We start from the raw sequence: 25,970 nt of genomic DNA, 5'->3' as shown, positions 1-25,970 counted from the left end.
TTCCCCTGATTCTCTTCTGGTCACCCCAAATTCTTTCTTGTCCCCCCCAAACGCCTCCTGGTCTCCCCCAACTCTCTCCTGGTCTCCCCCAACTCTCTCCTGATCTCCCCCAAATCTCTCCTGATACCCCCCCAACTCCTCCTTGTCCCCCCCCAATCCTCTTCTTCCCCCCCCAAACCCCTTTGTGGTTCCCTCAAACCTCCTCTGGCTCCCCCAAACCCCCTTCTTGCCCCCCAAACCCCCTTCTTGCCCCCCCTAATCCCTCTCCGTCCCCCTCTTTTCTGCAGCTGATGGACATGGGCTTCTCCCGGGAGCACGCCATGGAGGCCCTGCTCAACACCAACACCATGGAGCAAGCGACCGAATACCTCCTCACCCACCCTCCTCCTCTCATGGGGGGTGTGGTACGGGTAAGAACGGGGTGCAGAGAGGTAGGGGGGGAGCCCCCCAAAATCTCCCGCTCCTTCCCCAGCCCCTCACCTCGCCTCTGACCCCCCCCCGCCCCTTTCCCCAGGACTTGAGCATGTCGGAGGAGGACCAGATGATGCGCGCCATCGCCATGTCCTTGGGCCAGGACATCCCCATGGACCAGCGGGCAGAGTCCCCCGAGGTATCGGGGGACACGGGGGGGGTGACAGGGGGTTTAGGATAAGAGCCCCGCATCCCCCAGCCCCATTTTGTGCCCCCCCACCCCCCCACACCCCGTTTCCCCCCACCCCACCCTGTTTTGCACCCCTCGAGTTTGTCTCGTGATCTCTCAGTCCTGTTTCGCACCCCCCCGACCCCGTTTCGCACCCCCCCGACCCCGTTTCGCACCCCCCCGATCCCATTTCTCACCCTGTACCCCCTTTCTTGCCCCCGGACCCCATTTTGTGACCCCCCCCCACACCTTTTCTCACTCCCTGCACCCCGTTTTGTGTCCCCACCAACCCCTTTTCTTGCCTTACGGTCCCATTTCTTGCCCCATCACCCCCTTTTGTGCCTCCCCCCCCCCATTTCTCCCCTTGTGACCCTTTTCTCACTCCCTGAACCCCATTTTACACCCCCCCGACCCCATTTCTCATCCTTTGACCATGTTTCTTCCCCCCCCGGCCCTGTTTTGTGCCCTACTGACCCCATTTCACACCCCCCAACCCCTTTTCTTACTCTGTGACTCCATTTTGTGCCCCCGAACCCTATTTCTCACCCCACCGACCCCATTTTGTGCCCCCTGGGCCCCGTTTCGTGCCCCCTGGACCCCGTTTCATGCCCCCCCACCCCTTTTCTTATCCTGTGTCTCCATTTTATGCCCCCTGGACCCTATTCCATGGTTTTCCAACCCATTTTCTCACTCCGTGACTCCCATTTTGTGCTGCCTGGAGTCTATTTCTCACCCTATGACCCTGTTTCATGCCCCCCAACCCTGTTTTGTGCCCCCTTGACCCCTTTTCTCACCCCGTGATCCCATTTCGTGCCCCTCCGACCCCTTTTCTCACTCTGTGACTCCATTTTATGCCCCCCCGGACCCCGTTTCACGTTTCTCCGACCCCATTTCACATCGCTCCGACTCCGTTTTGTGCCCCCCAACCCCATTTCTTATCCTGCTACGCTATTTTATGCCCCCTGGACCCCATTTCACGTTGTCTGGACCCCGTTTTGTGTTCCTCTGACCCCTTTTTTCACTCTGGGACCCCATTTTGTGCCCCCCGGACCCCATTTTGTGCCCCCCCAACCCCTTTTCTCTCTCTCTGACCCCATTTCTCACCCCGCCACCCCGTTTCTCGCCCCACCCGACCCCATTTTTTGCCCCACCAACCCCATTTCGTGCCCCCCAACCCTTTTTTTTCACTGTGACTCCACTTTATGCCTCCCTGAGCCCCATTTCTCCCCTCTCGGACCCCATTTCTCCCCTCTCGGACCCCATTTCTCCCCTCTCCGACCCCATTTCTCCCCCCTTCTTGGCCGCAGGAGGCAGCCTGCCGCAAAGAAGAAGAAGAACGCCGTGCCCGCGAACGCCAAGAAGAAGAAGAAGCCAAATGCCTGGAGAAATTCGAAGGGGCCGAACCTTTGGAAGCGGCCGAGCTTTTGGCTTTCACCGACTCCATGCTTCCCGGTTGTTCCCAACTCCTGGATGAACTCCCCGACACCGTCTACCGCGTCTGCGACCTCATCATGACGGCCGTTAAACGCAACGGGGCCGCTTATCGCGATTCCGTTCTTAAGCAAGTGGTCAAACAGGTAAAAATAAAGGATTTCCCCCCCTCTCCCCCCCTTACGGTCACTCCGATATTTGGGTGATCCCCCCTGACACCCCGAAATTTAGGTTTGGGAAGCGGCCGACGTCCTCATCAAGGCGGCGTTGCCCCTCACTACCAGCGACACCAAAACGGTGTCGGAATGGATCAGTCAAATGGCGACTTTGCCTCAAGCTTCTAATTTGGCTACTCGTATCCTTCTCCTCACTCTCCTCTTCGAGGTAAGACGATGGGGGGACCCCAAAATATTTGGAGGGGGTCTTTTTTTTTTTTTTTTTTTTTTTTTTTTGTATCCTCACCTTAATATTCCTGGTGTTCTCCTAACGCTATTTTTTTTTTTTTGGCTCTGAAATCTCATTCTTTGGGTCGAAGCGTGCAAGTTTGGGGGGTGGTTTGGGGTTTTGGGGGGGAGGTTTGGGGGTTTGGGGGGGAGGTTAGGGGGGTTTTGGGGTTTTTGGGGGGAGGTTGGGGGGCTTAGGGGGAGGTTAGGGGGGTTTGGGGTTTCTGAGGGGAGGTTAGGGGGGTTTTGGGGTTTCTGGGGGCAGGTTAGAGGGGTTTGGGGGGAGGTTAGGGGGGTTTTGGGGTTTCTGGGGAGAGGTTAGGGGTGTTTTGGGGTTTCTGGGGGAGGTTAGGGGGGTTTGGGGGGAGGTTAGGGGGGTTTGGGGGTTTCTGGGGGAGGTTAGGGGGGTTTGGGGGGAGGTTAGGGGGGTTTTGGGGTTTCTGGGGGGAGGTTAGGGGGGTTTGGGGGGGAGGTTGGGGGGGTTTGGGGTTTTGGGGGGGAGGTTAGGGGGGTTTGGGGGGAGGTTAGGGGGGTTTGGGGGTTTCTGGGGGAGGTTAGGGGAGTTTGGGGGTTTCTGGGGGGAGGTTAGGGGGGTTAGGGGGGTTTGGGGGGAGGTTAGGGGGGTTTGGGGGTTTCTGAGGGGAGGTTAGGGGGGTTTGGGGTTTCTGGGGGGAGGTTAGGGGGGTTTGGGGGTTTCTGAGGGGAGGTTAGGGGGGTTTTGGGGTTTCTGGGGAGAGGTTAGGGGGTTTTGCGGGGAGGTTAGGGGGGTTTGGGGATTTTTGGGGTGTCCCTGACCCCCAGGACACTTGGGTGACCCCCCCCCCCCCCACGTAGGAGCTGAAGCTGCCCTGCGCCCGGGTGGTGGAATCGAGCTGCGTGCTGGACGTCCTCATCAAGCTGCTGGAAGTGGTGCAGCCCTGCCTGCAAGCCGCCAAGGAGCACAAGGAGGTGCAGACCCCCAAGTAAGGAAGGGGGACGGCCCCCCCAAAACCCCCCCCCCGGCACCCCCCCGCCCCCCCGTGACCCTCTTTCATTGATGTATTTGTCTGCGTCCCCCGAAAAGGTGGATCACCCCGGTTTTGCTGCTTATCGATTTCTACGAGAAGACGGCTGTCTCGTCCAAGCGTAGGGCTCAGATGAATAAGGTGGGGGTCTTGGGGGGGGACTTGGGGGGCTTGGGGGGGGACACCGGGGGTCTGGAACGGGGATGGGGCATCCTGAGAGGGATATGGGGTCGTGGGGGGGGACACGGGGTCCTGGGGGGACACGGATGGGGTCATGGGGGGACGCATGGGGTTGGGAGGGGGACACTGGGAGGGGTTCTGGGGTCCTGAGGGGGGACATGGGGGGCTTGGGGGGGACACATGGGGTCCTGGGGGAGGGGTTATGGGGTCCGGGGGACACATGGGGGGCTTGGGGGGACACATGGGGTCCAGGGGGGGACATGGGGGGCTTGGGGGGACACATGGGGTCCTGGGGAGAGGTTCTGGGGGGACACATGGGGTCCTGGGGAGGGGTTATGGGGTCCAGGGGGGGATGTGGGGGGCTTGGGGGGACACATGGGGTCCTGGGGAGGGGTTCTGGGGTCCAGGGGGGGACATGGGGGGCTTGGGGGGACACATGGGGTCCTGGGGAGGGGTTATGGGGTCCAGGGGGGGATGTGGGGGGCTTGGGGGGACACATGGGGTCCTGGGGGAGGGGTTCTGGGGGGACACATGTGGTCCTGGGGAGGGGTTATGGGGGGCTTGGGGGGACACATGGGGTCCTGGGGAGGGGTTATGGAGTCCTGGGGGGGGACATGGGGAGCCTGGGGGGACACACGGGGTCCTGGCAAAGGGACACGTGGTTGTGGGGACACACGTGGGGTCCTGGCGTGGGGACGTGTGGGGTCCTGGGGGCGTCACGTGAGGTCTTGGGGGGGGGACGACATGGGGTTATGGGGAGGAATAGGGGATCATGGGGGGGACACATGGGGTCCTGGGGGGGGGACATAGGAGGTCCTGGGGTGTCACGGGCTCCTGGGGACGGTGACAAGCAGACCCCACGGCTCCGTGGCCGGACACAGCACGTGGTGGCATCCGGAGTGGCCGAGGGGACACAAGTTGGGGGGGGGGGTACACGCTGCTGAGTGTGTCGTCCCGTCCCTCCCCCCCCTTTCCCCTTGTTATCCCCTCCCAGTATCTCCAGGCAACTGGGAACAACTGGCGCTGGTTCGACGACCGCTCGGGTCGCTGGTGCAGCTACAGCGCCAGCAACAACAGCACCATCGACGCCGCGTGGCGCGCCGGCGAGACCAGCGTCCGCTTCACCGCCGGCCGCCGCCGCTACACCGTCCAGTTCACCACCATGGTGCAGGTATCGGCGTCGCCGTCACCTCGACGAGGCGGGGAAGGATGGGGACGGACGGATGGACGGACGGACGCCCCCTTATCGTCACCCGGGTGTTGTCCAGGTGAACGAGGAGACGGGGAACAGGCGGCCGGTGATGCTGACGCTGCTGCGAGCTCCTCGATCCGGCAAGGGAGGGAAGGACGGCGCTGAAGGCGAGCGGGCGAGCGAGGAAGGACGGGATCCGGAGGGAAGGGGCAAGGAGGAGCCCCCCGGTATGGAGAGGGGGGGCTATAGGGATTTGGGGGGGGGGGGGGGGGTCTTTGGGGGAGCGGGGAACATGGGGAGATGCGGGGTTTGGGGGTAGGGGGTGATGTGGGGATTGGAGGGGGAATTTGGGGTTGGGAGGGGGGGATTTGGGGGTTGTCACGTTGTTGGGGGGGTGACCTGTGCCCCTAAAGCTGGGGGATACGGGGATTGGGGGGAGCTGGCGGTGGTGGTGGTGGGGGGGATATGGGGATTTGGGGGCTTTGGGGGGGGTCCCAAGAGGCCTTGGGGGGGTGACGGGTTGTTGGGGGGGGGGATCCACGTCCCTGCGCTCCCAGAACCGGGTGAGATGGGGGGGATGTGGGACTCGGGGGGGGGGGGCGGAGAGGGGAATTCTGAGGGGGAATATTGGGGGGATTTGGGGCTGGGGGGGGATCAGAGAGGCCACAGGGGGGTTGCCAGTTTTTTTTGGGGGGGGGGCTCACTACAACCCGCATCCCCACAGCCCCAGAGCCGCCGTCGGAGGAAGAAGCCTCGGCAGCCCCATCCTCATCCTCCCCCTCCTCCACCTCCCCCTCCCCGGAGGATCCCTCGGGATGGTCGGAAGCTCCGGTGCGAGGTCTGGCGGAAGAAGCGGTGCCGGCGGTTCTCCGAGCGTGCGTCAGTATGTTGGGGGTACCGGTGGACCCCGATACCCTCCACGCCACCCTCCGTCTCTGCCTTCGCCTCACCCGGCACCACAAACACGCCCTGCTCTTCGCCGAGCTGCGCAGCACCCGCACCATCCTGGGGCTCACCCAGAGCTCCGGTTTCACCGGATTCACCCCGCTCGTCACCCTCCTCTTCCGGCACATCATCGAGGATCCCTGTACCCTGCGGCACACCATGGAGAAGGTGGGCTTGGGGACGAAGGGCTGGGGGGCTGGGGACGAGGGGATGGGGGAATTGGGGGTCTGGGGGATGCTGGGGGACGAGGGGATGGGGGAATTGGGGGTGCTGGGGACGAGGGGATGGGGGAACTGGGGGTCCGGGGGACGCTGGGGACGAGGGGATGGGGGAATTGGGGGTGCTGGGGATAAGGGGATGGGGGAACTGGGGGTCTGGGGGACGCTGGGGACGAGGGGATGGGGGAATTGGGGGTCCGGGGGATGCTGGGGATGAGGGGATGGGGGAATTGGGGGTTGAGGGGATGCTGGGGGCGAGGGGATGGGGGAATTGGGGGTCTGGGGGACACTGGGGACGAGGGGATGGGGGAATTGGGGGTCTGGGGGACACTGGGGACCAGGGGATGGGGGAATTGGGGGTGCTGGGGATGAGGGGATGGGGGAACTTGGGGGTCCGGGGGCCACTAGGGACGAGGGGATGGGGGAATTGGGGGTCCGGGGGACGCTGGGGGACGAGGGGATGGGGGAATTGGGGGTGCTGGGGACGAGGGGATGGGGGAACTGGGGGTCCGGGGGACGCTGGGGGACGAGGGGATGGGGGAACTGGGGGTGCTGGGGACGAGGGGATGGGGGAATTGGGGGTCCGGGGGCCGCTGGGGACGAGGGGATGGGGGAACTGGGGGTCTGGGGGACGAGGGGATGGGGGAATTGGGGGTGCTGGGGACGAGGGGATGGGGGAACTTGGGGGTCCGGGGGACGCTGGGGACGAGGGGATGGGGGAATTGGGGGTCCGGGGGATGCTGGGGATGAGGGGATGGGGGAATTGGGGGTTGAGGGGATGCTGGGGGCGAGGGGATGGGGGAATTGGGGGTCTGGGGGACACTGGGGACGAGGGGATGGGGGAATTGGGGGTCTGGGGGACACTGGGGACGAGGGGATGGGGGAATTGGGGGTGCTGGGGACGAGGGGATGGGGGAACTGGGGGTCCGGGGGACGCTGGGGACGAGGGGATGGGGGAATTGGGGGTCTGGGGGACACTGGGGGACGAGGGGATGGGGGAATTGGGGGTCTGGGGGACACTGGGGGACGAGGTGATGGGGATCAGAGGGCTCTGGGCTCAGGCAGGAGGGGGGTCAGAGGGGGTACAGGGCTCTTGGGGAGGACCAGCCCCCCAACACCCTGGGCAGGGGACAGCCTGGGGGTCCCCCCGATGTCCCGTGTGTGTGTCCCCCCCCCCCCCAACGCGGTGGTTCCCCCCAGGTGGTGCGATCGGCGGCCACCAGCGGAGCGGGCAGCACCACCTCGGGGGTGGTTTCGGGGAGCCTGGGATCCCGAGAAGTCAACTACATCCTGCGGGTGTTGGGTCCCGCCGCCTGCCGCAGCCCCCACGTCTTCACCGAGGTGGCCACCGGCTGTATCCGGATAGCCCTGCCCGCTCCCCGCGGATCCGGCACCGGTCAGTCCCGGGGGGGGCTTTGGGGGGGGGGCGCGGGGTCCCGGGGGAGTCCCTGGGATCCAAAATGGGGTCCTGGGGGGTTTTTTGGTTCCAAAATGGGGTCCCATGGGTGCCTGTGGCTTCAAAATGGGGACCCATGGGGTGCCTGCGGCTGCAAAATGGGGACCCATGGGTGCCTGTGGTTCCAAAATGGGGTCCCATGGGTGCCTGTGGCTTCAAAATGGGGTCCCATGGGTGCCTGTGGCTTCAAAATGGGGTCCCATGGGTGCCTGTGGTTCATAAATGGGGTCCCATGGGTGCCTGTGGTTCCAAAATGGGGTCCCATGGGTGCCTGCGGCTGCAAAATGGGGTCCCTTGGGTGCCTGTGGTTCCAAAATGGGGTCCCATGCGTGCCTGTGGCTCCAAAATGGGGTCCCATGGGTGCCTGTGGCTTCAAAATGGGGTCCCATGGGGGCTTGTGGCTCCAAAACGGGGTCCCATGGGTGCCTGTGGTTCATAAATGGGGTCCCATGGGGGCTTGTGGTTCCAAAATGGGGTCCCATGGGTGCCTGTGGCTTCAAAATGGGGTCCCGTGGGTGCCTGTGGCGTCAAAATGGGGTCCCATGGGGGCTTGTGGCTTCAAAATGGGGTCCCATGGGTGCCTGCGGCTGCAAAATGGGGTCCCTTGGGTGCCTGTGGTTCAAAAATGGGGTCCCATGCGTGCCTGTGGCTCCAAAATGGGGTCCCATGCGTGCCTGTGGCTCCAAAATGGGGTCCCATGGGTGCCTGTGGTTCCAAAACGGGGTCCCATGGGTGCCTGTGGCTCTAAAATAGGGTCTCAGGGATGCCTGTGGGTCAGAAATGGGGGTCCCAGGGCTCCGTGTGGCTCCCGTGGGTGCCTGTGGATCCAAAATGGGGGTCTCGGGGGTGCCTGCAGCTCCCATGGGTGCCTGTGGGTCAGAAATGGGGGTCCCAGGGGTCTCTGTGACTCCCATGGGTGCCTGCGTCTTCAAAATGGGGTCCCAGGGGTCCCCGTGACTCCCATGGGTGCTACTGCTCCGAAACGGGGTCTCTTAAGTCCCCACAGCTCTGAAGTGGGGTCCCGTGGGTCCCCATGAGTGCAGCACCCACAAGCCCTATATGGGGTGACAACTTGGGGGTCCTGGTGTCCCCGTGACCCCAAATTGGGGGTCCCAGGGGTCCCTTTAGCCCCAAAATGGGGGTCCCAGGGGTCCCTTTACCCAAAAATATGGGTGCCACAGGTCCCCTGGGCCCCAAAATGGGGCTATCGTGGCTCGGGCACCCACAAACCCTGTACAGGGTGACAAAGTGGGGTTCCCATGGGTCCCCACAACCCCAACCCGGGGGTCCCACGGGTCCCTGTGACCCCAAAATAGGGGTCCTGGGGGTGCCTTTACCCCCAAACCAGGGCTCCCACTGGTCTCTCTGGCCCCAGAATGGGTGCCCTAGGGGTCCCTTTAGCCCCGAAATGGGGCTCCCGTGGGTCCCCGTGAGTGCAGCACCCACAAGCCCTATATGGGGTGACAACTTGGGGGTCCCGGTGTCCCTGTGACCCCAAATTGGGGGTCCCAGGGGTCCCTTTAGCCCCAAAATGGGAGTCCTAGGGTTCCTTTACCCAAAAATATGGGTGCCACAGGTCCCCTGGGCCCCAAAATGGGGCTATCGTGGCTCGGGCACCCACAAGCCCTGTACAGGGTGACAACGTGGGGGTCCCATGGGTCCCCACAACCCCAACCTGGGGGTCCCACAGGTCCCTGTGACCCCAAAATAGGGGTCGTGGGGGTCCCTTTACCCCCAAACCAGGGCTCCCCCTGGTCTCTCTGGCCCCAGAATGGGGACCCTGGGGGTCCCTTTAGCCCCCAAAATGGGGCTCCCGTGGGTCCCCGTGAGTGCAGCACCCACAAGCCCTATATGGGGTGACAACTTGGGGGTCCCGGTGTCCCCGTGACCCCAAATTGGGGGTCCCAGGGGTCCCTTTACCCAAAAATATGGGTGCCACAGGTCCCTTTGTCCCCAAAATGGGGCTATCGTGGCTCGGGCACCCACAAGCCCTGTACAGGCTGACAACGTGGGGGTCCCATGGGTCCCCACAACCCCAAACCGGGGGTCCCACGGGTCCCTGTGACCCCAAAATAGGGGTCCTGGGGGTGTCTTTACCCCCAAACCAGGGCTCCCACTGGTCTCTCTGGCCCCAAAATGGGGACCCTGGGGGTCCCTTTAGCCCCCGAAATGGGGCTCCCATGGGTCCCCGCGAGTGCAGCACCCACAAGCCCTATATGGGGTGACAACTTGGGGGTCCCGGTGTCCCCGTGACCCCAAACTGGGGGTCCCAGGGGTCCCTTTAGCCCCAAAATGGGAGTCCTAGGGTTCCTTTACCCAAAAATATGGGTGCCACAGGTCCCCTGGGCCCCAAAATGGGGCTATTGTGGCTCGGGCACCCACAAGCCCTGTACAGGCTGACAACGTGGGGGTCCCATGGGTCCCCACAACCCCAACCCGGGGGTCCCACGGGTCCCTGTGACCCCAAAATAGGGGTCCTGGGGGTGTCTTTACCCCCAAACCAGGGCTCCCACTGGTCTCTCTGGTCCCAGAATGGGGACCCTGGGGGTCCCTTTAGCCCCCGAAATGGGGCTCCCATGGGTCCCCGCGAGTGCAGCACCCACAAGCCCTATATGGGGTGACAACTTGGGGGTCCCGGTGTCCCCGTGACCCCAAACTGGGGGTCCCAGGGGTCCCTTTACCCAAAAATATGGGTGCCACAGGTCCCCTGGGCCCCAAAATGGGGCTATCGTGGCTCGGGCACCCACAAGCCCTGTACAGGCTGACAATGCAGGGGTCCCCCACATCCCTGGGGTGCCTCCCAGGATCCCCACCTCCCTGACACCCCCTTTTTTTTTTCACACCCCCCCCCCCCCCCAACAGCTTCGGACGACGAATTTGAGAACCTGCGGATCAAGGGTCCCAACGCGGTGCAGCTAGTGAAGACGACGCCGGTGAAGCCGGCGGCGCTGCCGGCTATCCCCGACCCCATCAAGGACGTCATCTACGACATGCTCAACGCCCTGGCCGCCTACCACGCGCCCGAAGAGGGTACGGGTGATTTTGGGGGTCCCCCCTTTGGAATTAGACCCCCCCTACTGGGTACCCCTCCCTCTCCTCGGGGGATTACAGCCCTCTCCGGGGAGTTTTGGGGGGCAGCGGGGAGGAGGAGGAGGAAGATGGGGGGGGGGGGGCGTTGGGAAGGGGATGGGTATGGGGGGGGAATACAGGGGGGGAGAATTGGGGTGCCCCCAGGGAGTGGGGTGCACATGGGGGGGGAATTGGGGGGCTTCTGTGTTAGTGGGATACGTATGGGGGGAGAATTGGGGTGCCCATGGGGAAGGGGGTGCACGTGGAGGGAAGATTTGGGGGGCCCCCAGAGGGTGGGGTGCACATGGGGGGGGGAATTGGGGGGCTTCCATGTTAGTGGGATGCGTATGGGGGGAGAATTGGGGTGCCCGTGGGGAAGGGGGTGCACGTGGAGGGAAGAATTGGGGGGCCCCCAGAGGGTGGGGTGCACATGGGGGGGGAACTGGGGTGCCCATGGGGAAGGGGGTGCACGGGGAGGGAAGAATTGGGGGGCCCCCAGAGGGTGGGGTGCGCATTTAGGGGAATTGGGGTGCCCATGGGGAGGGAGGGGGGGGAAATTGGGGTGCTCCCAGGGAGTGGGGTGCACATGGGGAGTGTGGGGGGGTGGAGAATTGGGGTGCTCCCAGGGGGGGTGGGGTGCACATGGGGGGGAATTGGGGTGCCCAAGGGGGTGCCCAAATTGGGGGGGGGAAATTGGGGTGCTCCCAGGGGGTGGGGTGCACAGGGAGGGAAGAATTGGGGTGCCCCCAGGGCTTGGGGTGCACATGGGGGGAAATTGGGGGTCCCATGGGGAGGGGGATGCATGGGGGGGAGGGAGAATTGGGGTGCATGTGGGGGGGGAGATTTGGGGTGCCCATGAGGTAGGGTGCACATGGGGGGGGGGATTGGGGTGCCCAGATGGGGGGGGAGAATTGGGGTGCCTGGGGGGAGAATTGGGGTGCCCATACAGGGGGGGGTGGGAGAATTGGGGTGTCCCCAGGAAGTGGGGTGCCCATATGGGGGGGGGGGAGAATTGGGGTGCCCAGAGGGGATGGGGTGCACGGTAGGGAGGAATTGGGGTGCCTGGGGGGAGAATTGGGGTGCCTATATGGGGGGGGGGAATTGGGGTGCCCCCAGGGAGTGGGGTGCGCATATGGGGGGGGTAGAAATGGGGTGCCCACAGGGGATGGGGTGCACATGGGGGAGGAATTGGGGTGCCCGCATGGGCCATGGAGAATCGGGGTGCCCCCCAGAAGTGGGGTGCCATCTAGAACCGGGGTGCCCCATTCCCAGCAACGCCCGTGGGGCACAGACCCCAGGCAATTTGGGGGTGTCCTCAAAGCCTTTCTTTTGGGGGGACGGGGGTTTGTCCCCTCACACGTGCCTCCCGCCCCCCCCCAAAGGTGACAAGGGGGACCCCAAAAGCGCGGCCCCCAGCGAGGTCAGCCAGCTCCTCTCCGACATCGGGGACGACATGTACCAGCAGTACCGCAGCCTGACGCGCCAGCCCGGCGACTTCGACCCCCCCGCCGGCTTCGCCATCAACGTCAGTGGGGGGGCTGGGGATTTGGGGGGCTGGCGGGGGGGGGGGTGAGTGGGTTTGGGGGTGTCCCCCACCCCCCTGCCCTCCCCCCCGGCTCTGACGTCCCACCCCCTCGGCTCCCTCAGGCCCAGGTCTTCGCTGCCGACGGAGCCGCTGCGGAGACGCCGCCCTCGGGAACCCCCCAGGGTGAAGGTATCGGGGTTCCCCCCCTCCCCTCCCTCTGCCCCTCGATGTCCCCCCAACATTCCCGAGCCCCCTAATGTCCCCTCCGCCTCCCTGAGCCACTTAGTGTCCCCTCCGCGTCCCCTCCGCGTCCCCAAGTCCTCTAACGTTCCCCGCCGCGTCCCTGAGTGCCCTAAAGTCCCCTCCGTGTCCTTGGGACCTTTAATGTCCCCTCCGCCTCCCTGAGCCACTTAGTGTCCCCTCCGCGTCCCCTCCGCGTCCCCTCCGTGTCCCCAAGTCCTCTAACGTTCCCCGCCACGTCCCTGAGTGCCCTAAAGTCCCCTCCGTGTCCTTGGGACCTTTAATGTCCCCTCCGCATCCCTGAGCCCCCGATGTCCCTTCCACGTCCCCGAGACCTTTAGTGTCCCCCCACCGTCACCTCTGTGTCCCCAAGCCGCCCACATCCCTCCCGTGTCCCTGAGACCTTTAGTGTCCCCTCCATGTCCTCAAGCCCCCAATGTCCCCTCCACCTCCTTGAGACCTTTAACGTCCCCTCCACGTCCCCTCCACATCCCCGAGCCCTTTAACGTCCCCTCCATGTCCCCAAGCCCCTCAGTGTCACCTCCGTGTCTCCAAGACCTTTTAACATCCCTGTCATCTCCCCAAGCCCCCGAACGTCCCCTCCACGTCCCCAAGACCTTTAATGTCCCCCTAATGTCCCCCTAATGTCCCCTCCATGTCCTTGAGCCCCCCAGTGTCCCCTCTGCATCCCCAAGTCCCCTAATGTCCCCTCCATGTCCCTGAGCCCCCCAATGTCCCTTCCATGTCCCCGAGACTTTTAATGTCACCTCCACATCCTTGAGCCCCCCAATGTCCCCTCCATGTCCCTGAGCACCCTGATGTCCCCTCCACGTCCTTGAGCCCCCTAATGTCCCCTCCACCTCCCTGAGCTCCTCAGTGTCCCCTCCACGTCCCCAAGACCTTTAATGTCCCCCTAACGTCCCCTCCACATCCTTGAGTCCCCCAATGTCCCCTCTGCATCCCCGAGACCTTTAACGTCCCCTCCATGTCCTTGAGCCCCCCAATGTCCCCTCTGCATCCCCAAGTCCCCTAACGTCCCCTCTGCATCCTGGAGCCCCTTTAATGTCCCCTCCACGTCCCTGAGCCCCCTGATGTCACCTCCATGTCACCGAGCCCCCTAATGTCCCCTCCACCTCCCTGAGCTCCTCAGCGTCCCCTCCACGTCCCCAAGACCTTTATCATCCCCTCCACGTGACCTGTAATGTCCCCTCCACGTCCCCAAGACCTTTAATGTCCCCCTAACGTCCCCTCCACATCCTTGAGCCCCCCAATGTCCCTTCCATGTCCCCGAGACCTTTAATGTCCCCTCCACGTCCTTGAGCCCCTTAATGTCCCCTCCATGTCCCTGAGCCCCCTGATGTCCCCTCCATGTCCCTGAGCCCCCTGATGTCCCCTCCACCTCCCTGAGCTCCTCAGTGTCCCCTCCATGTCCCCAAGACCTTTAATGTCCCCCTAACGTCCCCTCCACATCCTTGAGCCCCCCAATGTCCCTTCCAAGTCCCTGAGGCCTTTAATGTCACCTCCATGTCCCTGAGCCCCCTGATGTCCCCTCCATGTCCCTGAGCCCCCTAATGTCCCCTCCACCTCCCTGAGCTCCTCAGTGTCCCCTCCACGTCCCCAAGACCTTTATCATCCCCTCCATGTGACCTGTAATGTCCCCTCCACGTCCCCAAGACCTTTAATGTCCCCCTAACATCCCCTCCACGTCCTTGAGCCCCCCAATGTCCCTTCCATGTCCCCGAGACCTTTAATGTCCCCTCCACGTCCTTGAGCCCCCCAATGTCCCCTCCACGTCCTTGAGCCCCTTAATGTCACCTCCACGTCCCTGAGCCCCCTGATGTCCCCTCCACCTCCCTGAGCTCCTCAGTGTCCCTTCCATGTCCCCGAGACCTTTAATGTCACCTCCATGTCCCTGAGCCCCCTGATGTCCCCTCCATGTCACCGAGCCCCCTAACGTCCCCCCCACCTCCCTGAGCCCCTCAGTGTCCCCTCCGTGTCCCCAAGACCTTTAACATCCCCATCATCTCCCTGAGCCCCCCAACATCCCTCCATGCCCCCGCGCCCCTTAACGTCCCCAAGCCCCTTAACGTCCCCTCCACGTCCCCGAGCCCCCCGACGTCCCCTCCCTGTCCCCACCCCCCAACGCTTCCTCCCCGTCCCCTCGCCGTCCCTTCCACATCCCGCAGACCTTTAACGTCCCCTCCGCGTCCCTGAACCCCCGTCCCCCAACGTCCCCTCGACGTCCCCGAGACCTTTAACGTCCCCGAGACCTTTAACGTCCCCAACGCGTCCCCTCCCCGCAGCAGCCAGCCCCGAGGAGGGCCGGGAGGGGCGGAAGGAGAAGGACGGGGAACGCGGGGAAGAGCGGCAACGAGCCAAGGGCTCCAAGCCCCTCATGCCCACCTCCACCATCCTGCGGCTGTTGGCCGAGCTGGTGCGCTCCTACGTGGGCATCGCCACCCTCATCGCCAACTACAGCTACACCGTGGGACAGTCGGAGCTCATCAAGGAGGTGACGATACAGTCGGGGACGTCGTTTTGTCCCCGAGGGTCCCCGAGGGCACCTCCCGTATCCCTACGGCCGCCCTTGGGGTGTCTGTGGCGGCGGGGCGTTGCCGTCACGCTGTCGGGTGACGGGGCGGTGGTGTCGTGTTGTGCGATGGTCCCCTTGTCGCCCCGCGCGGTGGGGTCCCCTTGTCACCCCACACAGCAGGGTCCCTGTCACCCCATGCTCTGGGGTCCCCTGTCACCCCATATAGAAGGTTCCCCTGTACCCCCCGACACCCGGGTCCCTGTCACCCACGCTCTGGTGTCCCCTGTCACCCCATATAGAAGGTTCCCCTGTACCCCCAGACACCCGGGTCCCTGTCACCCCAGACACCCGGGTCCCTGTCACCCCACACACTGGGGTCCCCTGTCACCCCACACAGCAGGGTCCCTGTCACCCACGCTCTGGGGTCCCCTGTCACCCCATATAGAAGGTTCCCCTGCCACCCCACACCCTGGGGTCCCTGTCACCCCATATAGAAGGTTCCCCTGTACCCCCAGACACCCAAGTCCCTGTCACCCCATGCTCTGGTGTCCCCTGTCACCCCATATAGAAGGTTCCCCTGTCCCCCCCGACACCCGGGTCCCTGTCACCCACGCTCTGGGGTCCCCTGTCACCCCGTATAGAAGGTTCCCCTGTACCCCCCTACACCCGGGTCCCTGTCACCCACGCTCTGGGGTCCCCTGTCACCCCATATAGAAGGTTCCCCTGTACCCCCAGACACCCAAGTCCCTGTCACCCCATACTCTGGGGTCCCTGTCACCCCACACAGCAGGGTCCCTGTCACCCACGCTCTGGTGTCCCCTGTCACCCCATATAGAAGGTTCCCCTGTCACCCACGCTCTGGGGTCCCCTGTCACCCCGTATAGAAGGTTCCCCTGTCACCCCACACACTGGGGTCCCCTGTCACCCCACGCAGCGAGGTCCCTGTCACCCCATGCTCTGGGGTCCCCTGTCACCCCGTATAGAAGGTTCCCCTGTCACCCCACACCCTGGGGTCCCCTGTCACCCCATATAGAAGGTTCCCCTGTCCCCCCCGACACCCGGGTCCCTGTCACCCACGCTCTGGGGTCCCCTGTCACCCCATATAGAAGGTTCCCCTGTACCCCCAGACGCCCGGGTCCCTGTCACCCCAGACACCCGGGTCCCTGTCACCCCACGCCCTGGGGTCCCCTGTCACCCCGCGCAGCAGGGTCCCTGTCACCCACGTTCTGGTGTCCCCTGTCACCCCATATAGAAGGTTCCCCTGTACCCCCAGACACCCGGGTCCCTGTCACCCCACACCCTGGGGTCCCTGTCACCCCGTATAGAAGGTTCCCCTGTACCCCCAGTCACCCGGGTCCCTGTCACCCCACACTCTGGGGTCCCCTGTCACCCCATATAGAAGGTTCCCCTGTACCCCCAGACACCCGGGTCCCTGTCACCCCACACACTGGTGTCCCCTGTCACCCCGTATAGAAGGTTCCCCTGTACCCCCCGACACCGGGGTCCCCATCACCACGCTCATCAAGGTGTCCTGTCACCCCACACCCCATCTTCCCTTGTCACCCCACACCAGGTCCCCCTTTGTCACCCAGCTCCCAGCGTCCCCAGGCTCCCCCCACACCTCGGGGACGGGACGAGTTGGGGGGTCCCACCCCCTCCAAACCCCGAGGGGAGGTTTTTTGGGGTGTCTGACCCCCTCCCCCCAATTCCCCACAGGACTGTAGCGTGCTGGCCTTCGTCCTGGACCACCTCCTGCCCCACACGCAGAACGCCGAGGACAAGGACACGCCGGCGCTGGCCCGGCTCTTCCTGGCCAGCCTGGCAGCGGCGGGCAGCGGCACCGACGCCCAGGTGGCTCTGGTCAACGAGGTGAAGGCGGCCCTGGGACGGGCGCTGGCCATGGCCGAGAGTACCGAGAAGCACGCCAGGTAGGGGACACCATGGGGACACCGCGGTGTTATCCCAGGGCCACCCCGGCCACCAGCGCGCTTGTGGCCACGCAGTTCCGGGGTTGGTGTGTCCTCTACGGGGTTGAGGTGTCCCTCGTGGGGTCGAGATGTCCTCCACGGGGGTGAGATGTCCCTTGTGGGATTGAGTTGTCCTCTACGGGGTTGAGATGTCACTCGTGGGGTTGAGGTGTCCTCCATAGGGTTGAGATGTCCCTCTTGGGGTCGAGATGTCCTCCACAGGGTCGAGATGTCACTCGTGGGGGGCGAGATGTTCTCCACAGGCTCGAGATGTCCCTCGTGGGGTCGAGATGTCCCTCATGGGGGTGAGATGTCCTCCATGGGGATGAGATGTCCCTCATGAGGTTGACATGTCTTCCATGGGGGTGATGTGATCTCCACAAGGGTAGCACGTTCTCCACGGGGGTTGAGGTGTCCTCCATGGGGTCGAGATGTCCCTCGTGGGGTCGAGATGTCCTCCACGTGGGTGAGATGTCCCTTGTGGGGTTGAGATGTCACTCGTGGGGTTGGGGTGTCCTCCACGGGGTTGAGATGTCCCTCTTGGGGTCGAGATGTCCTCCACAGGGTTGAGATGTCACTCGTGAGGTTGAGGTGTTCTCCACGGGGTCGAGATGTCCCTCGTGGGGTCGAGATGTCCCTCATGGGGGTGAGATGTCCTCCATGGGGATGAGATGTCCCTCATGAGGTTGAGATGTCTTCCACGTGGGTGATATGATCTCCACAGGGGTAGCACGTTCTCCACGGGGGTTGAGATGTCCTCCACAGGGTTGATAGGTTCCTCATGGAGGTGACATGTTCTCCACGGGGTGGCATGTCCTCCACCAAGTTGGCAGGTCCTTCGTGGGGGTGACGCATCATTCATGGGGTTGGCACGTCCTTCATGGGGGTGTCACATTCTCCACAGTGGTTGACGTGACCTCCGTGGGGTTGACGGGTCCTCTGTGGGGTTGAGGTGTCCTCCACGGGGTTGAGATGTCCTCCATGTGGGGTTGAGATGTCACTCGTGGGGTTGAGGTGTCCTCCATGGGGTTGAGATGTCCCTCTTGGGGTCGAGATGTCCTCCACAGGGTTGAGATGTCACTCGTGAGGTTGAGGTGTTCTCCACGGGGTCGAGATGTCCCTCGTGGGGTCGAGATGTCCCTCATGGGGGTGAGATGTCCTCCATGGGGATGAGATGTCCCTCATGAGGTTGAGATGTCTTCCATGTGGGTGATGTGATCTCCACAGGGGTAGCACGTTCTCCACGGGGGTTGAGATGTCCTCCACAGGGTTGATAGGTTCCTCATGGAGGTGACATGTTCTCCACGGGGTGGCATGTCCTCCACCAAGTTGGCAGGTCCTTCGTGGGGGTGACGCATCATTCATGGGGTTGGCACGTCCTTCATGGGGGTGTCACATTCTCCACAGTGGTTGACGTGACCTCCGTGGGGTTGACAGGTCCTTTGTGGGGGTGTTGTCCTCCATGGCTTTGATGTGTCCTCCATGGCTTTGATGTGTCCTCCACGGGGTTGACGTGTCCTCCACGGGGTCGATGTCTTCTCCGTGGGGGTGATATGATCTCCGTGGGGGTGTCGCATCCCCACGGTGTGTGACACGTTCCCTCATCCCCACCGCAGGCTCCAAGCCGTCATGTGCATCATCAGCACCATCATGGAGTCCTGCCCCTCCACCTCCAGCTTCTACAGCAGCGCCACCAAGACCCAACACAACGGCATGAACAACATCATCCGCCTCTTCCTCAAGAAGGGCTTGGTCAACGACCTGGCGAGGGTCCCTCACAGCCTCGACCTCTCCAGGTATGACCCCACCCGGACACCTGGGTCCACTCTTAGCGGGGGTCTTGGTGGATCTTGAGGGGTTTTGGTGGATCTTGAGGGTCTTGAGGGATGGTGGTGGGACTTGGGGGTTCTTGAGGTGTCGTGGTGGGTCTTGAGGGGTCTTGGGGGGGGTCGTGGTGGGTCTTGAGGGGTCATGGTGGTCTTGAAGGTCGTGGTGGGTCTTGGGGGGTCTTGGAGGGATCTTGGGGGTATTGAGGGTTGTGGTGAGTCTTGGGGGGGTCGTGGTGGGTCTTGGAGGGATCGTGGGGGTCTTGAGGGGTCTTGGTGGATCTTGAGGGTCTTGAGGGATGGTGGTGGGACTTGGGGGTTCTTGAGGTGTCGTGGTGGGTCCTGAGGGGTCTTGGGGGGGGTCGTGGTGGGTCTTGAGGGGTCATGGTGGTCTTGAGGGTCGTGGTGGGTCTTGGGGGGTCTTGGAGGGATCTTGGGGGTATTGAGGGTTGTGGTGAGTCTTGGGGGGGGTCATGGTGGGTCTTGGAGGGATCGTGGGGGTCTTGAGGGGTCTCGGTGGATCTTGAGGGTCTTGAGGGATGGTGGTGGGACTTGGGGGTTCTTGAGGTGTCGTGGTGGGTCTTGAGGGGTCTTGGGGGGGGTCGTGGTGGGTCTTGAGGGGTCATGGTGGTCTTGAGGGTCGTGGTGGGTCTTGGGGGGTCTTGGAGGGATCTTGGGGGTATTGAGGGTTGTGGTGAGTCTTGGGGGGGGTCGTGGTGGGTCTTGGAGGGATCGTGGGGGTCTTGAGGGGTCTTGGGGGGGTTGCGGTGGGTCTTGAGGGGTCGTGGGTAGTCTTGAGGTGCAGTGGAGGTCTTGAGGGTTGTGGGGGGTCTTGGGGGGGGTCGTAGTGGGTTTTGAGGTGTTGTGGTGGGTCTTGAGGATCTTGGTGGGTCTTGAGGTGTAGTGGGGGGTCATGGTCGGTCTTGAGGTGTTGTGGGGGTCATGGTGGATCGTGGGGGGTCTTGAGGGGTCATGGGGGTTCATGGTGGGTCTTGAGGGTCTTGGAGGGTTGTGGTGGGTCTTGGGGGGACGTGGGGGGTCTTGAGGGGTTGTGAGGGGTCTTGAGGTATTGTGGGGTTCATGGTGGATCTTGAGGGTCTTAGAGGGTTGTGGTGGGTCTTGGGGGGACATGAGGGGTCTTGAGGGGTCATGGTGGGTCTTGAGATGTTGTGGGGTTCATGGTGGGTCTTGAGGGACTTGGAGGGTTGTGGTGGGTCTTGGGGGGACATGGGGGCTCTGGAGGTGTTGTGGGGGTCTTGAGGGGTCGTGGGGGGTCTTGAGGTGTTGTGGGGTTCATGGGGGGTCTTGAGGGTCTTGGAGGGTTGTGGTGGGTCTAGGGGGGATGTGGAGGGTCTTGAGGGGTCATGGTGGGTCTTGAGGTGTTGTGGGGTTCATGGTGGCTCTTGAGGGACTTGGAGGGTTGTGGTGGGTCTTGGGGGGACGTGGGGGTCTCCTGGACACCGGGGTCCCACCCGACGCCCCTCCGCCGCAGCCCCAACATGGCGAACACGGTGAACGCGGCGCTGAAGCCGCTGGAGACGCTGTCCCGCATCGTCAACCAGCCCAGCGGCCTCTTCGGCACCAAGGGCTCCTCCAGCAAGAGCAAGGGAGAGGGGGCCGGGGGGGCACGGGAGGCCGGAGCCGCACCCCCCGACGGAGGTACCCGCACCCCCAGGAACCCCCAAACCTCCCCCGGGTCCCCCCAACACCCCTGCCCCCCCATATCTCCTCTTGTGCCCCCCCATATCTCCTCTTGTGCCCCCCCCCCAAATCTCTCGTGCCCCCATCTCTCTCCTGTCCCCCCACATCTCCCCTGTGTCCCCCCGTTTTCCTCGTGCCCCCCCCCGTTTTCCTCGTGCCCCCCCCGTTTTCCTCGTGCCCCCCCCGTTTTCCTCGTGCCCCCCCCGTTTTCCTCGTGCCCTCGTGCCCCCCATATCTTCTCCATGTCCCCCCCATCTGTCGTGTCCCCCAATTTTCCCTGCCCCCCCGCCCGCCTTGCTCCCCCGCCCCCCCCAATCTTTGTCACCCCCTGTGTCCCCACATCCCTCCGTCCCCTTCCTTGTGGCCACCCCCTCCTCATGGCCACCCCGTCACCCTGACACCCCCTCTTAAACCCCCCCCCAAAAAAAAAAAAAAGGGGACCCCGGGGACCCCGAGCCCCCCGAGGAGGACGCGGAGGCGGCGCAGGCAGAGGCGGCCGACGGCGACATGGACGGGGAAGCCGAGGGTGACACGGTGGTGCTGGCCGGGCAGCCCGAGGGGCTCAGCACCCAGGAGATGCAGGTGAGGGGCCCCCCCAAAATCCCACCTACCCCCAAATCCCACCCCTCAGCACCCCTTAACCCCCCCCCCCCCACAATAACCCCCCCCCCAAAGGTGGAAAACGAGCTGGAGGATCTCATCGACGAGCTGCTGGAGAGGGACGGGGCCGCCGGCAACAGCACCATTATCGGTGAGACCCCCGCGCCAAAACCGGGGTCCCCCCGGTTATCGGAGACCCCCCCCAAAATATCGGGGTGCCCCTTAACGGCGTTTTTCGCCCCCCCCCCCCCAAAAAAAGTGAGTCGCTCGGGCGAGGACGAGTCGCAGGAGGACGTGCTGATGGACGAAGCTCCCTCCAACCTCAGCCAAGCCTCCACGCTGCAGGCTAACCGGGAAGGTGAGCGTCTCGAGGGGACACCCCCCCCACCCCCCCCCCCGAGATTTTTGGGGGTTCAGGAGAGGGTTTGGGGGGACAGGAGGGGATTTAGGAGGATGTCCAGATCCCACCTTACCCCCCCCACCCTCCCCAAGATTCCATGAACATCCTGGATCCCGAAGACGAGGAAGAGCACACGCAGGAGGAAGACAGCAGCGGCAGCAACGAGGACGAGGACGACAGCCAGGACGAGGAGGAGGAGGAGGAGGAGGAAGACGAGGACGATCAGGTGGGAGACCCGGACGCCGGGGTCCTCGCTGTTGGGGTGCAACGGGGCCCCTGTTTTGGGTTGGGGTGCCCCTGTTTTGGGTCAGAGGGTGCCCCTATTTGGGGTCAGGGTGCTCCTATTTTGGGTCAGAGGGTGCTTTTTGGGGTCAGGGTGCCCCGTTTCGGGGTCGGGGTGCCCCTATTTTGGGTCAGAGGGTGCCCCATTTTGGGGTCAGGGTGCCCCATTTTGGGGTCAGGGTGCCCCCATTTTGGGTCAGAGGGTGCCATTTTGGGGTCAGGGTGCCCCATTTTGGGGTCAGGGTGCCCCCATTTTGGGTCAGAGGGTGCCATTTGGGGTCGGGGTGCCCCCATTTTGGGTCGGGGTGCCCCGTTTCGGGGTCAGGGTGCCCCTCTTTTGGATCAGAGGGTGCTTTTTGGGGTTGGGGTGCCCCATTTTGGGGTCGGGGTGCCCCTATTTTGGGTCAGAGGGTGTCACTTGGGGTCAGGGTGCCCCATTTTGGGGTCGGGGTCCCCCTGTTTTGGATCAGAGGGTGCCATTTGGGGTCAGGGTGCTCCTATTTTGGGTCAGAGGGTGCCTTTTGGGGTCGGGGTGCCCCTATTTTGGGTCAGAGGGTGCCATTTGGGGTCGGGGTGCCCCCATTTTGGGTCGGGGTGCCCCGTTTCGGGGTCAGGGTGCCCCTCTTTTGGATCAGAGGGTGCCTTTTGGGGTTGGGGTGCCCCATTTTGGGGTTGGGGTCCCCCTGTTTTGGATCAGAGGGTGCCTTTTGGGGTTGGGGTGCCCCTATTTTGGGTCAGAGGGTGTCGCTTGGGGTCAGGGTGCCCCATTTTGGGGTCAGGGTGCCCCCATTTTGGGTCAGAGGGTGCCATTTGGGGTCAGGGTGCCCCGTTTTGGGGTTGGGGTGCCCCTATTTTGGGTCAGAGGGTGCCATTTCGGGGTCAGGGTGCCCCTCTTTTGGATCAGAGGGTGCCTTTTGGGGTTGGGGTGCCCCATTTTGGGGTTGGGGTCCCCCTGTTTTGGATCAGAGGGTGCCTTTTGGGGTTGGGGTGCCCCTATTTTGGGTCAGAGGGTGTTGCTTGGGGTCAGGGTGCCCCATTTTGGGGTCAGGGTGCCCCTATTTTGGGTCAGAGGGTGCCTTTTGGGGTTGGGGTGCCCCGTTTTGGGGTCGGGGTGCCCCTATTTTGGGTCAGAGGGTGCCATTTGGGGTTGGGGTACCCCATTTTGGGGTCGGGGTGCCCCTATTTTGGGTCAGAGGGAACCATTTGGGGTCACGGTGCCCCGTTTTGGGGTCGGGGTCCCCCTGTTTTGGATCAGAGGGTGCCATTTGGGGTCGGGGTGCCCCTGTTTTGGGTCAGGCTCCCCCCTTTTCAGGTCAGGGGGTGCCCGCTGACCGTGTGTCCCCCGCCCCGGGGATTCTTCCCCTCAGGACGACGAGGAAGGGGAGGAAGGCGAGGAAGAGGAGGACGACGATGACGGCTCAGAGATGGAGCTGGACGAAGATTACCCCGACATGAACGCCTCCCCCCTCGTCCGCTTCGAGCGCTTCGACCGCGACGATGACCTCATCATCGAGTTTGACAACATGTTCTCCAGCCCCAGTACGGACTGGGGGGATGGGGGGCAAAAAAAGGGGGGGACACAGCGATTTGGGGGGGTCACGGGGCTCCCCCCTCGCCCCACGGGCTGGGGAGAGGGGGGGTGAGCCGTGGTGTTGCCGTCTCCCTGGGGGGGGGGGGGGGGGGGAAGGTGGGGTTCACCCCCTTGACACCCCAAATTGTCACCTCCCCCCGGGCTTGGGGTGCGGGGGGGTTAAGAAGGGGTTCACCCCCCCAGCACCCCAATTCTTCATCTTCCCATGGTCTTGGGCGGGGGGTCAGGAAGGGGTTCACCCCTCCAGCACCCCAATTCTTCATCTCCCCATGACCTTGGGGGGGGTTAAGAAGGGGTTCACCCCCCCCCAGCACCCCAATTCTTCATCTCCCCATGGGGTCATGGATTTGGGGGGGGTTAAGAAGGGGTTCACCCCCCCAGCACCCCAATTCTTCATCTCCCAATGGGGTCATGGATTTGGGGGGGGTTAAGAAGGGGTTCACCCCCTGACACCCCAATTCTTTGTCTCCCCATGGCTTTGGGGGGGGGGGGTCAGGAAGGGGTTCACCCCCTGACACCCCAATTCTTCATCTCCCCATGGCTTTAGGGGGGGGTCAGGAAGGGGTTCACCCCCCCAGCACCCCAATTCTTCATCTCCCCATGGGGTCATGGATTTGGGGGGGGGGTTAAGAAGGGGTTCACCCCCTCAGCACCCCAATTCTTCATCTCCCCATGGTCTTGGGTAGAGGGTCAGGAAGGGGTTCACCCCCCCAGCACCCCAATTCTTTGTCTCCCAGGGGTTTTTGGGGAGGTTAAGAAGGGGTTCACCCCCCCCAGCACCCCAATTCTTCATCTCCCCATGACCTTGGGGGGGGGGGGGGGGGGGGGTTAAGAAGGAATTCACCCCCTGACACCCCAATTTGTCACCTCCCCGCAGCCTCGGTGGGGGGGTTAAGACAGGGTTCACCCCCTGACACCCCAATTTGTCACCTCCCCGCAGCCTCGGTGGGGGGTTAAGACAGGGTTCACCCCCTGACACCCCAATTTCTCCCCTCCCTGTGCGTCACACCGTTACGGGGGTATCAGGAAGGTTCTCCCCCCCCTCCCCCCCCCCTGCCAACCTTGACACCCCATTTTTGCACCCCCCTTTCAGCCGACATCCCCCCGTCCCCCGGGAACATCCCGGCCAGCCACCCGCTCCTGGTCCGTCACGCCGATCACGGCTCCTTGGGTTTGGGGACCGGAGCCGCCACCACCCGCCTGGCCCAAGGTTTGGGGCGCAGCCAGCGCACCCTGCGGCAGCTCACCGCCAACCGCCGGCCACACCATCCACGTCCACTACCCCGGCGCTCGGCAGCCCAACCCGCCCCTCATCCTCCAGCGGTGAGTAACGACCCCCTCCAAACCCCCCCGGGACCCCCCCCAGACCCCCCCAGCGCTCCATCGTCCCCCGTATGTGCTTCGGCGTCCCCTAAGTCATCCCTCGATGTCCCCTCTCGTCTCCGCCTTGGACCTCCGTGTCACCCCCTTGGCCCCCCAGGGACCCCCCCCCCTCCCCGGACCTCCCTGGGGCACCCATGTCCCCCTGTGTCCCCCCTCCTCCCTGGGGTCCCCCCCTGATGTCCCCCTCCTCCCTGGTCCCCATGTCCCCTTCCTCCCTGATGTCCCCCTCTTTCCCAGTGCCATGTCCCCTTCCTCCCTGGGGTCCCCCCCCGATGTCCCCCTCCTCCCTGGGGTCCCCCCCTGTGTCCCCCTCCTCCCTGGTCCCCATGTCCCCCTCCTCCCTGGGGTCCCCCCCTGATGTCCCCCTCCTTCCCAGTCCCATGTCCCCCTCCTCCCTGGGGTCCCCCCCCATGTCCCCCTCCTTCCCAGTGCCATGTCCCCCTCCTCCCTGGGGTCCCCCCCGATGTCCCCCTCCTCCCTGGTCCCCATGTCCCCCTCCTCCCTGGGGTCCCCCCCTCTGTCCCCCTCCTCCCTGGTCCCCATGTCCCCCTCCTCCCTGATGTCCCCCTCCTTCCCAGTGCCATGTCCCCCTCCTCCCTGGGGTCCCCCCCTCTGTCCCCCTCCTCCCTGGTCCCCATGTCCCCCTCCTCCCTGGGGTCCCCCCCTCTGTCCCCCTCCTCCCTGGTCCCCATGTCCCCCTCCTCCCTGATGTCCCCCTCCTTCCCAGTGCCATGTCCCCCTCCTCCCTGGGGTCTCCCCCTGATGTCCCCCTCCTTCCCAGTGCCATGTCCCCCTCCTCCCTGGGGTCCCCCCCGATGTCCCCCTCATTCCCAGTCCCATGTCCCCCTCCTCCCTGGGGTCCCCCCCGATGTCCCCCTCCTCCCTGGTCCCCATGTCCCCCTCCTCCTTGGGGTGTCCCCTAGTGTCCCCCTTGTCCCTGGTCCCCATGTCCCCCCTCCTCCTTAATGTCCCCCCTTCTCCTTGGGGTCCCTCCCAGTGTCCCCATTGTCCCTGGTCCCCGTGTCCCCCCTTCTCCTTGGTGTCCCCCTTCCTCACCAGTCCCCATGTCCCCCTTCTCCTTGGGGTCCCCCCCAGTGTCCCCCCTTGTCCCCGTGTCCCCCCCTCCTCCCTGGGGTCCCCCCCCCCCCGATGTCCCCTTCCTCCCTGATCCCCACGGTCATCGTGTCCCCTTCCTCTTTGTTTCCCCTCCTTCATGTCCCCCCTCCTCCCAGGTCCCCATGACCCCCCCCATGTCCCCCTCCTCCTTGGGGTCCCCCCTGGTGTCCCCCCTCCTCCCTGGTGTCCCCCTTCCTCGCTAGTCCCCATGTCCCCCTCCTCCCTGTT

At 64.0% G+C, this 25,970-nt stretch overlaps 1 protein-coding gene across 1 annotated transcript; it reads left to right on the top strand.

The window, feature by feature from the left end:
* Nucleotides 1–287: 287 nt before the first annotated feature.
* Nucleotides 288–24,566, top strand: HUWE1 (HECT, UBA and WWE domain containing E3 ubiquitin protein ligase 1; the record flags this gene model as incomplete). The annotated part of the gene is given in 24 exon segments (XM_075489671.1): nucleotides 288–410; nucleotides 515–610; nucleotides 1,948–2,217; nucleotides 2,303–2,455; nucleotides 3,349–3,476; nucleotides 3,578–3,659; nucleotides 4,693–4,869; nucleotides 4,967–5,117; nucleotides 5,615–6,003; nucleotides 7,254–7,449; nucleotides 10,372–10,539; nucleotides 11,961–12,103; nucleotides 12,226–12,292; nucleotides 14,647–14,855; nucleotides 16,593–16,804; nucleotides 18,460–18,639; nucleotides 20,162–20,328; nucleotides 20,807–20,952; nucleotides 21,046–21,121; nucleotides 21,230–21,328; nucleotides 21,463–21,596; nucleotides 23,020–23,191; nucleotides 24,337–24,497; nucleotides 24,499–24,566. Coding segments are annotated over 24 exon segments (3,767 nt in total), but the record flags the coding sequence as incomplete, so codon positions are not given.
* Between the last annotated feature and the right edge of the window lie 1,404 nt (nucleotides 24,567–25,970).

This window comes from Mycteria americana, unplaced genomic scaffold (genome assembly GCF_035582795.1).
Source record: "Mycteria americana isolate JAX WOST 10 ecotype Jacksonville Zoo and Gardens unplaced genomic scaffold, USCA_MyAme_1.0 Scaffold_263, whole genome shotgun sequence".
Taxonomy (NCBI): Eukaryota; Metazoa; Chordata; class Aves; order Ciconiiformes; family Ciconiidae; genus Mycteria; species Mycteria americana.
The sequence above is the reverse complement of the archived record's forward strand: the minus strand, read 5'-3'. Positions and strand labels throughout refer to the sequence as shown.